This window comes from Diorhabda carinulata, chromosome 6 (genome assembly GCF_026250575.1).
Source record: "Diorhabda carinulata isolate Delta chromosome 6, icDioCari1.1, whole genome shotgun sequence".
Lineage (NCBI taxonomy): Eukaryota > Metazoa > Arthropoda > Insecta > Coleoptera > Chrysomelidae > Diorhabda > Diorhabda carinulata.
The window spans coordinates 898406-915671 of record NC_079465.1 but is presented as its reverse complement, the minus strand read 5'-3'; the positions used below and the strand labels follow the sequence as shown (position 1 = coordinate 915671).

At 30.9% G+C, this 17266-nt stretch overlaps 1 protein-coding gene across 6 annotated transcripts; it reads left to right on the top strand.

Annotated features, from left to right (window-relative positions):
• The first annotated feature begins 2 nt into the window (after nucleotides 1-2).
• LOC130896051 (ral GTPase-activating protein subunit beta) lies at nucleotides 3-17219 on the top strand. 6 transcript variants are annotated; one of them, XM_057803823.1, is made up of 23 exons: nucleotides 3-226; nucleotides 279-476; nucleotides 532-751; nucleotides 805-1019; nucleotides 1596-1779; nucleotides 1834-1940; nucleotides 1997-2144; nucleotides 2208-2360; nucleotides 3584-3679; nucleotides 5594-5725; nucleotides 5786-5981; nucleotides 6044-6342; nucleotides 9088-9294; nucleotides 10253-10354; nucleotides 12867-13007; nucleotides 13119-13300; nucleotides 13386-13733; nucleotides 13790-14004; nucleotides 14061-14292; nucleotides 15932-16181; nucleotides 16296-16649; nucleotides 16702-16951; nucleotides 17058-17219. In XM_057803823.1, the coding sequence occupies exons 1-23, from the start codon at nucleotides 191-193 to the stop codon at nucleotides 17167-17169; spliced, it is 4377 nt and encodes a 1458-aa protein (XP_057659806.1). In that variant the 5' UTR covers nucleotides 3-190; the 3' UTR covers nucleotides 17170-17219. The 6 variants fall into 6 exon arrangements, with proteins under 6 accessions (XP_057659806.1, XP_057659808.1, XP_057659809.1 ...); XM_057803825.1 differs by lacking the exon at nucleotides 10253-10354 and having other exon boundaries at nucleotides 17-226; XM_057803826.1 differs by lacking the exon at nucleotides 2208-2360 and having other exon boundaries at nucleotides 39-226.
• Nucleotides 17220-17266: the final 47 nt, after the last annotated feature.

Genomic DNA, 17266 nt, shown 5'->3' with positions numbered 1-17266 from the left:
CTAATGTCAAAATAACAATACGTTTGAACTACCAATAATACACGTACGGACATTTTCGTAGTTGTCAAACTAATATTAAATTGTTTTTTAGTATACTATATAAAATTCGAAATATTGATTAGTGTGGATCTTATTATAGTGATTCGTTCCAGTTTTCATATGCTTTTTTAAAACTTAAAAAGGCTCGCATATGAATTTGGGGCTATTCAACCGTATGAATTTAAAAGTATATGTTCTAATTATTTCCTTTCATTTTGTATATTAACATTAATTTTTAGGAGAGTAGCGAGAACAAAGGAATGTACTCAGAATGGACTTCCTTAAGCTTATCCAACGATCAAGAAAACAATAGTGTTTTAGAAAAATTTGAACTAACTATAAGCAAAGAAATAACTACTAACCTCGTACGCCAACTAGCAAGTAATTTAGGAATAACCCAACCCCCCGAACAGAGCTCATTAACAACAGATAAAGACGTAAGTATATGTTACTATAAATGTATTAAGTGATACATTTTTTTAATAATTTAAGGTACAATGGTGTATGGAAGTGATTTGTTACGGACTTTCTTTACCTTTAACCGAACATGAAGCTATCAAAGATTGTGTTAATATTTATTGTGAATGGCTCACTACGCTTTTACCAAATCCGAAAATATGTGTTCCCAAGCCTCTTCTAGACGATCCAAACATATATTGTAGAAAAATAATAGGACATTTACGTTATTTGTTTATTCCAAGAAAAGGAGAAAGTAATATGTCAAGATGTATATTCATAACGATATTTTTATTAAATTTTTTACAGGTTTTGATATAATACATAGACAAGCAGTGTTATGTCATCGAGTACTAAGAACTTTACAACAAATTGCTCACGAATCTAAAATATTAGAAACAGTTACATGGGAAATTCTATTATTATTTTTATTGGATATTAATCATACATTATTGTCTCCACCTTCAGTTAAAGACGACATTGCAGATCAGTTGTGCGAGAGAGTTTTGAGCGTTCTTTTTGAGGTAATATACAATTGGGAAATTTAGTTATTTAAGCAGGAAACTGGGAGGCATATCGACTATTACGAAATGATGCACCTGAATCGATCGGAAGAGAAAAATGAAGGTATCTTGAGTTTCTGGAAGGTCTAAACAATACAAAGTGATTGAGAAACATGAATATTTACTCCATTTACTGAATATTCTCAAATCTATCTACAAGTTTGTCAAATAAGTACTTGTAATGAAGTCTCCTGTTAGTCTGCAGTACTAAATCACTTGGCTTGTATTATATATTCTTGTTTAGAGACTTTCCTAACGGCTGGAAGGAATAAGTTTGTTGCCAGTAGTTTCTAAAGTCCCAGAAGAAGTTTTTTTTGCACCAAATCAGTCAGGATTCCTTATGGGGTACATAGCGAAGTAAGCGTGGATTGGAGTTTATCTGATTCAGGTGAAATTAGTATCTGTGGTGCTACAGGATACAATAGTTGCCTCATTTTTGTTACTAGTATGTTTTGATATATGTGGCAGAAGGAAATTGAGATTTGTTGGGCATCTACAGCTGAACGCGTTGTTTATTTTATTAATTTAATGTTCCAGATATGGTTAATAGCTTGTACGCAATGTTTTCCATCTCCACCTTTATGGAAAACGTTAAAAGAATCGTGTATGAATTGGAGACATAGAGTTGCGCTTATCGAACAGTGGAATAGAGTTAATCTTGCTCTTACATCTAAAATATTATTATTTATGTACGGTCCAACGTTTCCAGAATTAAAAATCGGTTGGAATACAATTTTTTTTCTAAATATGAGGCTTTATATTTATGAAATTTTAGGTGAAGATGATTTGATACCACTGGGTATGACGAATGATTGTGTAGCGCAAAGTTGGTACAGGTTTTTGAATGTAATAGGAAATCCTGTTAGTTTAACCAAACCTAAGGTAGGAAAAAAGTTTTATTATCCTTGTATATTAGAAAGAAAATTGTTTTTATTTAGGTTATTAGTCAAACGGAGAAGTTTCTTCAATTCGCTATAAGTACCGAAGGTTTAGTAGATCCTTGTCAACATCCTTGTTTACAAAATTTGCCCCTAATTTTTTTGAAAGCCGTTAAGGGAATAGCCGGACAAGTCGACGCGTTTTTAGGTTTGTACGAATTAATTTTCAAATTATTTTATGTGAATTTCTATGTTTTTATTGTCCGTGTAGGTATTGCACAACTTATTTGGTGGGACATTGTGGTAACAGGTGCCGGTACTGACAAGATCAAAGAAGCACCTCCTCCAATCACTCATTCTCCTACACCATCTAGTCAACGTCGGTTAGCTAAAAGTTTCAGTGTCACACCATCTTCTGTTAAGGGTAGATTTTGTACTTTTCCTTTTTTTTATTTCGAACTAAATTTATTTGAAAAAAAAAAAATATCGAGTATTAATATATATGTGTGGTATTCAAAATTTTGTTTATGTCAAATAAGTTTCGTTCAATTTCTTGCGATTTTCTTTTCTTTTTACGCTTTTCTTTCAATTCCAGCTTCGATTCGTCATTTAACTAGACTATAATAGAATTTAGATACACAATAAGGGAATTTATTTCATTTTTTTCACTTTATTACGTTTGTTGTGTTGTATAAAGTTCTAATATTTTTTTATAACGTTTCTATATACAGTGTTTGCCATTATTTACTAACATACTACTTATAAAATAGCAGTTAAGAATGATAAAAAGGGATAAAGAAAAATTAGTTGGATGAAAACTATTGGAAAAGGAGGGGAATATGATAAATGTGAAAGGAAAAATAATTTACGGGTGATCTGAGGTAGGGAAGGGGAAGGGGGTGGGTTTTTGAGGGTGAAAAAACGGTTTTTCTCGATTTCTGACAAAACTACAAGTGTTATGGTGAAAAGTTAAATACAAAAGTTGTAGATAATAAAAAGATCTACAACTTTTGTGTTTATAATTTTTTCACGTAACCTCAAAATTTGTGTGAAAAATCGAAATAACAAAGTTTTTGGTTTTTTTCTTTTATCTTTTACAAAAAACTTTTCTTTTTTCCACGAAATTTAATAAAAACTTACCTTTTTATGTATGTTCTCACTAAATTTCACGAAAAAAAAAATATTTTTTGTAAAAGATAAAAATAGAAAACCAAAAATTTTGTTATTTCAATTTTTCACATAAATTTTGAGGTTATGTGAAAAAAGTGTAAATACAAAAGTTGTAGATCCTTTTATTACCTACAACTTTTGTATTTAACTTTTTTCCATAACACTTGTAGTTTTGTCAGAAATCGAGAAAAACCGTTTTTTTACCCTCAAAAACCTACCCCTTCCCCTTAGCGACCACAAATGGTCCGTGAATTATTTTCTCTTTCATTTTTATTATATTCTCCTCCAACTCCAATGGGTTTCTAGCATTTTTTTGTTTCAAAAATAAATTATCGACCCTGTGCACTATTTTATCACCTAAACCTTAATTTTTTTTTGAAAATTCACAATTTATAAACACTTTGTGATTATTTGATATGTCTGCGAAGAAAATCATCTGTACCTGCCCATATTTATTTTTGAATATGAATTTATTAGGTGTTCCGAAATCTACTTTGATAGGACTCACTACGAGTCGAAGTTCAGCCGTGTCTACTTTGAATTCCGGTCCAACCTCTACTTCCAGTACGAGTTGTAAGTAAATTTAATAATTATATACCTTAAAATTGTCGAATTTACAATTTAATTTCCATAAATTAATTTTTCTTCCCAACCAGTCCGACCCTGCACATTGTGTGTGTGTGTCTAATGTTGTTAAGTGACGTCACTGATCCGGTCCGCTGGATAATGTGCAGGGGCGGACTGGGTGAGTCGCTTTAAAAAAATATATAATTGTTAATAAATTGATTGAATTCTTCAGGTTTCACCTGATTTCGGAAATATTAAGATTTAATTACTGAAAACATTGTAATTTTATATTATTGATACCGCAGTCCTTCGTTTTTTGGTTTTAAAAATTCGAAAAATCATCCGATTTTGATGATTTTTTTTTTAAATTTTCGTTTTTTTTGTTAGGATATATTAAAAAAATATCTCACTTGAAAATATCAAACGGTTTTATTATTTTCAATGTTACGCGCTTCTCGTCTAGTACAACCCTGTGCTTTGTTTACAATGCATAACAACGCTGTGAAGTGACGTCACTGATCAGTTCCGCTAGATGAGATAAACAAAATGCAGGGTTGGACTGGGAGAGGTAATTTATTTTTTCGTTGCAGTAAATCGAAAATTCATCCGATTTTGATGATTTTTTTTTTGATTTTCGTTTTTTTTTGTTAGGATATATTAGAAAAATATCTCGCTTGAAAATATCATACGGTTTTATTATTTTCAATGTTACGTGCTTCTCGTCTAGTACAACCCTGTGCTTTGTTTACAATGCATAACAACGCTGTGAAGTGACGTCACTGATCAGTTCCGCTAGATGAGATAAACAAAATGCAGGGTTGGACTGGGAGAGGTAATTTATTTTTTCGTTGCAGTAAATCGAAAATTCATCCGATTTTGATGATTTTTTTTTTTATTTTCGTTTTTTTTTGTTAGGATATATTAGAAAAATATCTCGCTTGAAAATATCATACGGTTTTATTATTTTTAATGTTACGTGCTTCTCGTCTAGTACAACCCTGTGCTTTGTTTACAATGCGTAACAACGCTGCGAAGTGACGTCACTGATCAGGTCCGCTAGATGAGATAAACAAAATGCAGGGTTGAACTGGGAGAGCCAATTTATTTTTTCGTTCTAGTAAATCGAAAAATCATCCGATTTTGATGATTTTTTTTTATAAATTTTCGTTTTTTTTATCGAATACATGAGAAAAATACCTCACTTGAAAATATCAAACGGTTTTATTATTTTCAATGTTACGCGCTTCTCGTCTAGTACAACCCTGTGCTTTGTTTACAATGCGTAACAACGCTGCGAAGTGACGTCACTGATCAGGTCCGCTAGATGAGATAAACAAAATGCAGGGTTGGACTGGGAGAGGTAATTTATTTTTTCGTTCCAGTAAATCGAAAATTCATCCGATTTTGATGATTTTTTTTTTATAAATTTTCGTTTTTTTTATCGAATACATGAGGAAAATACCTCACATGAAAATATCATACGGTTTTATTATTTTCAATGTTACGTGCTTCTCGTCTAGTACAACCCTGTGCTTTGTTTACAACGCGTAACAACGCTGTGAAGTGACGTCACTGATCAGGTCCGCTAGATGAGATAAACAAAATGCAGGGTTGGACCGGGAGAGGTAATTTATTTTTTCGTTCTAGTAAATCGAAAAATCATCCGATTTTGATGATTTTTTTTTTATAAATTTTCGTTTTTTTTATCGAATACATGAGAAAAATACCTCACTTGAAAATATCAAACGGTTTTATGACTTGAAACGTTATAAGCTTCACATCCAGTCCGATCCTGTACTTTGTTTACATTGTGACGTCACTTATTAGGTGCGCTGGATAATGTAAACGGAACGCAGGGTCGGACTGGTCGAAAGACAAATATATTTTTTTTATTTTCCCATTTATCTATTTTCAATTTAGCATTAAGTTCGTTCGGAGGCAACGAATCGAAAATATCGTTAGCTCCCGGTAGGGCTAAATGCAACACGTTGTTGCACCTATTCGGCGAATGGCTTTTCGAAGCGGCTTTCATCGGCTGCGACCTATCGCAAAGTGAGTCGACATTTTTCTCAGTGTATCTACCGATATTTAACCGTCGATTTTTCCGTACAGGAGACTCGAAACGCCCCAATTCGGTAACCATAGATGGCAAATCGTTCCAACAACCCGTAATCGATACGAACGAACTACCGAGTTGTTTGACCATAGACAAATACGAAAGCGGTAGAGCGGAAGCTCTGGGCGCTCTATGCCGAATTGTGTGCGCCAAAAAAACCGGCGAGGAAATTCTGCCGGTGTATTTGGCGAGGTAGGCGTTCGAAATTCCGCGTTGGGCGTATATATATATATGTTTTGATGGTGGTTTTTCAGGTTTTACGTGGCCGTTTCGCAGGGTTTGAGGGTGCAGGCTAATAGAGAATGCGGCGAATGTGCGGCCGCCGTTCTGTTGAATTCGATTAATTTGTTTCATATCGATCTCGACGGGGTGAGGATTTTGTTGCCCTCGTTCGTATCAGCTTTGGAGGTCATTTTACCGGAAAAAGATATGAAATTCAACAATAATATCAATAGGATCGAATTGAGGAAATCCTCCATACAGATATTATTGTCCATATTGGTATTGCCGTTACATTTTCAAAACGTTAACATCAAGGAACTTATAAATGCAGGTAAATTTTGTTTTTTTTTTTCGTGAAAAAGTTACGTTTTTGAGGTTAAAAATGAAAAAAAAAAATATTTTAAATAACAAAAATCGACTTTTTTACACATTTTTGTATCGATTATTTCGAAAAATTATACGTAATTACCATAAAGATTCATATTTCAACTATTTTCATCGGAAATATAAATTTCCCTATCATTCCAGATAAATAAATAAAACCGGCAACATCGCATGCATGTTATATTTTGTGGTACTAAGTTATATAGATCCGTTTATATCGACTATTGATTGAATATTCGTTTAATAAATTGATAAATGAATTTTTTTTACATACTTTTATCTCGATTATTAAAAAAAAAACAAAAATAATCATATTTTATCAAAGAAAAAATTAATATTTCAACAATTTTCGTCTAAAATATCCATTTCCCATGTTTCCTGGAACATTATTAAAGCTGGCAACACGGTATACTTGTTATATTTTGTGGTACTAGGTTATATAGACTCCGTTTGATTTATATACACTAAGAAAACTATTATAAATAGACGATTAATATTTTTTTGCATAATTTTATCTCGATTATGAAAAAAAAACAAAAATAATCATATTTTATTGATAAAAAAATTAATATTTCAACAATTTTCGTCTAGAATATCCATTTCCCATGTTTCCTGAAACATTATTAAAGCTGGCAACACGGTATACTTGTTATATTTTGTGGTACTAGGTTATATAGACTCCGTTTGATTTATATACACTAAGAAAACTATTATAAATAGACGATTAATATTTTTTTGCATACTTTTATCTCGATTATTAAAAAAAACAAAAATAATCATATTTTATTGATAAAAAAATTAATATTTCAACAATTTTCGTCTAAAATATCCATTTCCCATGTTTCCTGGAACATTATTAAAGCTGGCAACACGGTATACTTGTTATATTTTGTGGTACTAGGTTATATAGACTCCGTTTGATTTATATACACTAAGAAAACTATTATATATAGACGATTAATATTTTTTTGCATACTTTTATCTCGATTATGAAAAAAAAACAAAAATAATCATATTTTATTGATAAAAAAATTAATATTTCAACAATTTTCGTCTAAAATATCCATTTCCCATGTTTCCTGGAACATTATTAAAGCTGGCAACACGGTATACTTGTTATATTTTGTGGTACTAGGTTATATAGACTCCGTTTGATTTATATACACTAAGAAAACTATTATAAATAGACGATTAATATTTTTTTGCATACTTTTATCTCGATTATTGAAAAAAAAACAAAAATAATCATATTTTATTGATAAAAAAATTAATATTTCAACAATTTTCGTCTAAAATATCCATTTCCCATGTTTCCTGAAACATTATTAAAGCTGGCAACACGGTGTACTTGTTATATTTTGTGGTACTAGGTTATATAGACTCCGTTTGATTTATATACACTAAGAAAACTATTATAAATAGATGATTAATATTTTTTTGCATACTTTTATCTCGATTATTAAAAAAAACAAAAATAATCATATTTTATTGATAAAAAAATTAATATTTCAACAATTTTCGTCTAAAATATCCATTTCCCATGTTTCCTGGAACATTATTAAAGCTGGCAACACGGTATACTTGTTATATTTTGTGGTACTAGGTTATATAGACTCCGTTTGATTTATATACACTAAGAAAACTATTATAAATAGACGATTAATATTTTTTTGCATACTTTTATCTCGATTATTAAAAAAAAAACAAAAATAATCATATTTTATCAAAGAAAAAATTAATATTTCAACAATTTTCGACTAAAATATCCATTTCCCATGTTTCCTGAAACATTATTAAATGTTTTATTGACAAAAAAAGTGATATTTCAACAATTTTCGTCTAAAATATTCATTACCTATCTTTCCTTAGACATAATTAAAGCTGGCAACATAGTATACGTAATATATTTTGTGGTACTTGGTTTTTTAGATTTCAATATGGGAGCTATTATAGAAAAAATAATCATTCAACGAATTAATTGAAGAATATTTCATTAATTATCGTATTTTTTGTTATTTTTATAACTAAATTATCTTATTTTAATAAAAACTGTCATAATTATTTATATCTCGTGTTAGTGATGATGTCACAACGGCCATTTTTAAATATGGATTCCAAACAAAACAAATTTCGTAATTTCCACAAAATTTTTAGTTTTAAACGCATTTTTGAATTAAAAAATTATATTTGAATCACCCTATATTTGAGAAAAGCTTTTTCATCTAATTAAAAATGTAGATTATATCGAAATAACTATTTTTTCATGATTATTTGTCTTGATTTTAGTTGTTTTATCATATAAAATCAGATAAAAATAATTTATTATTATTTTTAATTGATTTCATATGGAAATAAACTATGAAACGAATATAAATCGTCACGAAAAACATATAAATAGATCTTATGATAATGATGATAATTATATGAATTAGATATAAAATTTTTGACATAAAATTAATTTGTTTTGCAACCCTCGTACATCAACTCAATTCATACTAATATAATAATTTACACCGTCGCCAATATTACTCACTTAAATTTCAATTGCATATATTGCACAATTTATCGTTATTTAGATGAAAAAATTTGAAAACAGAATCACAAAATGTTTCAAAACATGAATAAATAAAAATTTTCCAACTATAATTTTTTACACAGAGTAGTGTGATTTATAAGATGACATATTTCGTAGGTTCCAACGACAAATCCGTCAATTTTTTGCAATTAAAACCGAAACTGATGAACCTTTTAATGAACGCCTTACAAATTGAAACCGATTCCCAGAATACTCACATGTTATTAGGGGGTTTGTTTTTGTGCGTCCAAGATTCGGCCATTTTCGAAAAAGTTGAACAAGTCACGCAAAATTCGACCGAATGTTCGAATTTATTGAGTTCTGGTGAGGAATTTTAAGGTTGGAAATTTCAAAAATGAAACTAGCAAATTTTCTCACGCGATTCTCACAAAATGATTCATTACAATTGTCTTTACCTGAATTACTATCGAAACGTACTCAAATGTTCGTAGTTGCTTCATTAATTGTTAGATTTTAATCGTTTACCCATGATTCAAAACATAATGCGGGACTTGAATCATCTTTTCAGCGTGCTTCCAAACTATTATTCAATTTTTCCAAGTTCAAAACATAATTAAACATTTAGAATAAACAATAAAGCGTTTTCAAGACAAATATTCACTATATTTGCAGAAAAATTTCGAAAAAATGTTCAAAATCTTATCTTAATGTAAACATAACCTTTTAGTAACAACCTCTGACAGTAATATTAACTCTATGGTCTCTTATTGATGTATTATTAAGGCAATTGTAATGACGTTTAAAACTGATACGCCACCTTTGTTCCAGTTTAACTACTAGTGTAATACATCGAATAAATTAGTTCTAGAAAACTGTAATGCAATGCTAATATTTGACTTTAGTAAAATAACTTTTAATATGATAAGAGAATAGAGAAAATTTGCTAATTTTAAATTTATTTTTTTCTTATATTCACTATTTACGATAAGCATGATATGATTCAAATGTTAACAATTAAAAAAAAAAATAATCGAAATCGCAAATGAATAATTTGAGGTTAGGCATAATATACACGCATACATTTATTTACACTGAGAAAACTGATTTTCTTGAAAAATAATTTTTAAATCGGATCGTTATTTAAATTTGATACGTAACAGAATTGATATACGAGGTGTTAATTTATAGTTTATAAAGAAAACACGATGCTGTTTTGTCATTTTGAATAAAAGATTTTTTTGTTAACATTTGAAAAAATGCACTTTAATTTTCCGTTTCAATATTATTTATTTTGTATTGGCTTGTATTTCCGCTTGTATAGCTTCTGATACGGCAAGTATGGTGAGCATGGCTAGCAGTGATCGTTCCACAACACCCGATCAGTTTGGTTTCAATGATAATGATCCGCTATTGTTACCTTTAGGTATGTTTCTTCTCAAAAACCCAATTATTCCATTTTTAACTAATTAAACAACAAAAATATAATTATTTCCGATCTTTTCCGTACCAACCAACGAACTTGGCAACACGGCATATTTTAGGGTAGTTACACATCATAACCTAAAAGAAACTGTCGTTTTGATTTTTTGTAGAATAAGTTACAGCGTTGCCAAGTTATGTTGATTAGTCGGGAAAATTTTTCTTGCAACTTATTTCATCACTTATCCCTAAACTAATTGTTTTCTTAAAAATTTTTATTATTCTATATGCTGTTTAAATTATAATAATGAAGTTTTTACGATGAGTTTGCAAAAATGCTAATATATGACAGATGCTTTACATCCTTGGTATAAAATATGTCATATTTTGTTAACACGGTTGTCTACACTTTGTTTATTCACATTCTGTCAAATGTCATATGACGAAAATTGCAAAAGTCAAATGTCATATGTCAACAATTGCAAAAGTCAAATGTCATGTGTCAAAAATTGCAAAAGTCAAATGTCATATGTCAAAATTTGCAAAAGTCAAATGTCATATGTCAAAAATTCTAAAAGATCAATAAAATGTGAGAAAATAAATTCTGACACAATTTTCAACACGATTGCTAACGTTTAAAATATATTTTCCCTTAAAACACGACTAATTTCGTTTATTTACATTCTGTCAAATGTCGTATGTCAAAAATTTCAAAAGTCCAATAAAATATGAAAAATTAAATCGTGACACAATTTGTTGATTTTGCCAACTTAGGAAAAGTTATTTTCATTGAATCTCGAAATATTTTTCGCTTTACACCATGCCATTTGTCATATGTCAAAACTGCAAACGTCCAATAAAATCTAAATAACGAATTCTGACGCAAACAACTGATTTTTTCAACGCGACGATTCGAATTCTGTCAAATGTCATATGTCAAAAATTGCAAAAGTCAAATGTCATATGTCAAAAATTTCAAAATTTTAAAAAATATGAAAAAATGAATCGTGATACAATTGGTTGAAACTTACGAAAAATAATTTTCATTGAATCTCGAAATATTTTCCGCTTTACACCATGCCATTTGTCATATGTCAAAACTGCAAACGTCCAATAAAATCTAAATAACGAATTCTGACGCAAACAACTGATTTTTTCAACGCGACGATTCGAATTCTGTCAAATGTCATATGTCAAAAATTGCAAAAGTCAAATGTCATATGTCAAAAATTTCAAAATTTCAAAAAATATGAAAAAATTAATCGTGACACAATTGGTTGAAACTTACGAAAAATAATTTTCATTGAATCTCGAAATATTTTCCGCTTTACACCATGTCATTTGTCATATGTCAAAACTGCAAACGTCCAATAAAATCTAAATAACGAATTCTGACGCAAACAACTGATTTTTTCAACGCGACGATTCGAATTCTGTCAAATGTCATATGTCAAAAATTGCAAAAGTCAAATGTCATATGTCAAAAATTTCAAAATTTCAAAAAATATGAAAAAATGAATCGTGACACAATTGGTTGAAACTTACGAAAAATAATTTTCATTGAATCTCGAAATATTTTCCGCTTTACACCATGTCATTTGTCATATGTCAAAACTGCAAACGTCCAATAAAATCTAAATAACGAATTCTGACGCAAACAACTGATTTTTTCAATGCGACGATTCGAATTCTGTCAAATGTCATATGTCAAAAATTGCAAAAGTCAAATGTCATATGTCAAAAATTTCAAAATTTCAAAAAATATGAAAAAATGAATCGTGCCACAATTGGTTGAAACTTACGAAAAATAATTTTCATTGAATCTCGAAATATTTTCCGCTTTACACCATGTCATTTGTCATATGTCAAAACTGCAAACGTCCAATAAAATCTAAATAACGAATTCTGGCGCAAACAACTGATTTTTTCAACGCGACGATTCGAATTCTGTCAAATGTCATATGTCAAAAATTGCAAAAGTCAAATGTCATATGTCAAAAATTTCAAAATTTCAAAAAATATGAAAAAATGAATCGTGACACAATTGGTTGAAACTTACGAAAAATAATTTTCATTGAATCTCGAAATATTTTCCGCTTTACACCATGCCATTTGTCATATGTCAAAACTGCAAACGTCCAATAAAATCTAAATAACGAATTCTGACGCAAACAACTGATTTTTTCAACGCGACGATTCGAATTCTGTCAAATGTCATATGTCAAAAATTGCAAAAGTCAAATGTCATATGTCAAAAATTTCAAAATTTCAAAAAATATGAAAAAATGAATCGTGACACAATTGGTTGAAACTTACGAAAAATAATTTTCATTGAATCTCGAAATATTTTCCGCTTTACACCATGCCATTTGTCATATGTCAAAACTGCAAACGTCCAATAAAATCTAAATAACGAATTCTGACGACAATTCGAATTCTGTCAAATGTCATATGTCAGAAATAGCAAACTCTACGCAAATAACATTCACGGTAACGATTACAGAACTTTCTTACAGATTCTGCGCACGCGCTTTTCGTTAGAGCGACATATCTCGTATGTCACCGTTTAATTTCATCGTGGAAAACCGATTTGAACGTTTCTTTAGCAGCTTTAGAACTTTTATCCGGCTTAGCTCGAATCCACATCAAAGGATCAGGTAATTGTAATTGTATAGAGATGGGATTCGAATAAAATTCGTAATAATGGAAATCCCGTCTCTATACGTACGGTTTTCGATAGTGAGGTTATGTTTTCCGTTGTCGTTTAGATGCCATGGAATGCAAAAGGGCGGTAAAATGGTTGTGCGATTATATTATTTCTCAATGTTCCCGACCACCTCAAGCCCATTCCAAAGATTTACATTCGACCATCGTCGCCGCGTTCCAGTGCTGTTCCGTTTGGTTGTTAGAACATCCTTATTTACTTCGCGATAAGGATTGTTTAACGACTGTAAGTTCAAATATTTAAATATTTAACAACGCTGTCGCGATTCGATTTCTAACCTCAAATTTTGAACACATAACCTATACATTAGGTATTGGAAGTCGCCGAATTGGGAATATCCGGTACTAAATCAGTGGGCAAACCCGGCGAACCGATCAAAATGAAGGAAGAGAAAGATCTGAAACCGGCTTCGATGAGGGTTAGAGACGCCGCCGAAAATCTATTGACTTGTATATTGGAACAAGTGTCGTATTTTCCCAGCGAATGCGGACCGGAATCGGTGTCGTCGCTATTGGACGAATTGTCGTTATTGAAACATTGCAATTCGTGGCCCACCGCTTGCAACGACCAATCGGCGGCCGTGGAAAAATTCAGATACTTCATAACCGAAGGATCCGTCATGGTGGCGCTGCTGGAAGAACCGTTAGGAAACGACCAGGTAAATAAATTGAGACGATTCGAGAAATTGTTCGGTTTAAAATTTGTCTCGTTTAGGATCCTCAACCGACGGTGACTCTATTGGTTCGCGGACCTTTCGGACGCCACGCGTGGACTATGCAACTACGACATTTACCCAGGCATAAATCGGGAACGCAGCACCACGTGCACAACGCGTGGCGGCCTGTTGCGATGCAAGAAACTCCGTTAAAACCGGCGGCGAAACAGAAATATTTCCCCGACGGGGTAGATAGAGTTTTGCAATGTAAAGTGTACGTGAATTCGTTCTTTTCTGTCAATTGATCGACTAATTAATTGTTTATCGTAGTGATTTTTCAATACCGACTTTGGATTCAGTATTATCGGAAAACGAAATAAAAAAAGATATTGATTTGATCAATATGTTGGTTAATAAACAAGTTTTACAGGAAAACAACATAAATCAGTCTCGTTCCGAATCGAATTTAATTGAATATTCGCCGCCCCCTGTATGTCATGAATTCCAAACGGCTCGTTTGTTCCTGTCCTATTTCGGTCTGCTATCATTGGAGGAATCGGAGGTATTTATATCAATCTAATCAATTATCATATAACCCTCGTATATCTACTTTTTATATATACCCCGTATCTATATCGAATATTGATTTAAAAATAATTATTAATCAATTTAATTTTTTTTTGTAATATTAGATTTGGTTTTATTTAGAAAAACAAAAATAATACATTTTTTTTCAGAATATTTTTTATCAAAAAATTGTTTTATAGCACGCCTATGGTAAAACGGATTTTGCTGTTAGCCATTTTTATCGCATTTAATTCGATGATTTCAACCGATCAGCCATTGCTGTACTCTTTCCTTTATTTCTGATCAGTTGATGTGTTCGGTCTTTTAATTTTAATTCGATGATCTTAACCGATCAACTGTTACGATCTTTCCTTCACTTTTAATTCGATGATATCAACCAATCATTTGTTGTGTTCCTTCCTCCACTTTTAATTCGATTATCACAACCGATCAATTGTTGCGTTCCATCGTTTATTGTTAATTCGATGATCTCAACCGATCAGCTGTTGTGCTCGTTATGTCAAATTTAGGTAATGATATATGTAACTAGTTTTTTCGACGTGATTTAGTTAATCCATAAAATTATTATTATTTTTATTAATATTTATTTGAAAATCAACATGTTATTGGTCATAACAACGTTTAAAGTTTGCGGGATTGGTTGAAATACGTATAAGACAATTTTGAGTGGTAAAAGAAATGAAAATAAGTTGAATATTTTCGGGTATAACTTTTTTTAACAATGTATTAATTCCTTTACAAATAAATACTTGAATGTGATAATTTTTTTTTTAATAAAATTTGAGGATTTGTGATAATGGAATAGATGTTTCATTGTCGATTTAGAAAATAGAGTATTTTCTGAAGTTTCTCTTGTAACTAGCAACTCGTCTCAAATTGTTGAAGCTGAGTTGTTTATTTGGATATCTCAACACATTTTTTACATCAAATAAATAAAATTATCTTTTACAGGTAAGTTCTCTTACTTATTTACATAATGAAAATTTGTTTTTGATTTTTATTTCCTTGGAACTTATTTTTATACCTGGAAACACATAGTGGTCACTAGGGGTTGAATCTGGAGATTATGATGGCTGTAGAAGCTATTCCAACCCCAACTTCTGCTTTTTTTATACATATAGAACTAGTTTTTCTTTAATTGGTCCAATAATAGTTACAATTGAATGTTTTTTGTACTTTTCGAAAATAATTTATGAACAATCTGTTGTTTTTTTTTTCTAGCTTTTGATTTGAGTGTGTTTGTGATGAATCTAGGATTTATCTATATTCCTAAACATCCCTTAGAAATGTCTAAATTTTGTATTATTGTTAGGAGTTGAAACAAAAATTTGGAATGAAGCTTTTTTATGGTTTAATTCCCATAAACACACAAAGTTTTTTTATATTTCTGATGTAACATCCCTCGTAAGACGTCGTAATCATTTGGAATCGTCAATTTTTGTAGAATTTGCCATATCAGTCATATAATTTTGATTATACCAACATAAGTTGAACCATAAATTTTTTGTTATTAAATAATAAACTACTGGGGGTGATTAGCTCTAAAATTCGCACTCCGGTCACTTATCGATGACTAATGTGTCCATCCTGTATAAACTAAGTTTTCATTTTAGAACAAAGAAGACGACAGTAGCCATTTATCAGTTATAGATAGTAGCGCTAATGAATTCTGTAAAGATCTACTGATGTTAGATAATATGAGTCCGAGAACTTGTGATACCGTTCATTTATTTTATGTAAAATCGCGACAGACCAGCGCTCAAGATATAATCAACAATATTTCAAACGAAAACTCAATTTCCACTTATTTTTGGGAATTTGTACACACTTTAGGGTGGGCAGTAGAAGTTGGCAGTCATCCAGGTTAGTAAAACTGCACTACTTATTAGGTCGTCGAAAAAATATAGTGTAAAACTCGCGAGGAAACTAGATTTTTCGTTTTAACGACGCGATATGGTGAGTAAACGTTATTTTCAGGATGGACCGGTCACGTATCAACTAGTTGGAAGATATCGCCGAATAATGATACCGAAGAAGTGGAAAAACGAACTTCGTACGACGGTTCGACTCACGTACTTTATTGGGCCGATGCTTGTTCGGAAATAGCTTTCGTTATTCCTTCCCAATGTAAATCCGAGTCCGATTTGGGGCGCGGTTTCGATTCAATTTCAGCTTGGAACGAAAAGAATTTATCGGAAAAAAGAATTTCGAGTTTGGATTTGGAAAAACCTAAAAGAACTTCCCATAAATCCATACTGCATCCTCATACCAATACTAAAATAATGGTTGTATGGTTGGAAAGCTTCGAAGACCATTTGACGTTACCTATAGGTAAAAAAAAACAATTAAAATGATTTTTTCTTTAAATTTGTATTATATTTAGATGAATTGCTTTTATCTATGGATACCGGTTTGGAAACTGATGGTAAAGAAAGTACCAGTGATGTTTTGGTAATATTTTTGCATTTATTATCAACGGGATTACTTAGGGTGCACATACAAGGACCTACTGGTCGTGTAGGTCTAGCTTCACCACTAATAGACGGTATGGTAGTTAGTAGAAGGGCGTTAGGACCTCTAGTGCGACATACCGCTCTAAATATGGCTAGAAGAAGAAGATTAGATTCTGAAAGGTACTAAATTTCGATATTTATACCTCTAATTTGACATTAAAGCTAAAAAGCTGTCTTTTGAAACTTATAGGTGCTTTAAAATGTAAAAATTTGTAAATTATTTCAGTTATCAACCACCGCATCTTAGAAGAAGATTAAAAATTCAAGAAATCGGACAAAAATATAAAATTGAAATGAATACACCTGAATTACTCACTTATCTATTTAGTAGTACTTAAGTTTAATGTAATTTCATAATAATTGTAAAATAAAATTAATTTTTAAACTTCTTATTGTTTGATTTAAAAATTCTATTCTACTAGGAACTTAGGGTAA

Bases quoted from the DNA above. Each gene is read 5' to 3' on its own strand.
- LOC130896051 (XM_057803822.1), top strand. From the start codon at position 191: ATGAATTTGGGGCTATTCAACCGTATGAATTTAAAA. The intron at 2,361-3,583 runs GTAGATTTTGTA...TGAATTTATTAG, and splicing joins CACACCATCTTCTGTTAAGG to GTGTTCCGAAATCTACTTTG. The intron at 6,343-9,087 runs GTAAATTTTGTT...CATATTTCGTAG, and splicing joins CAAGGAACTTATAAATGCAG to GTTCCAACGACAAATCCGTC.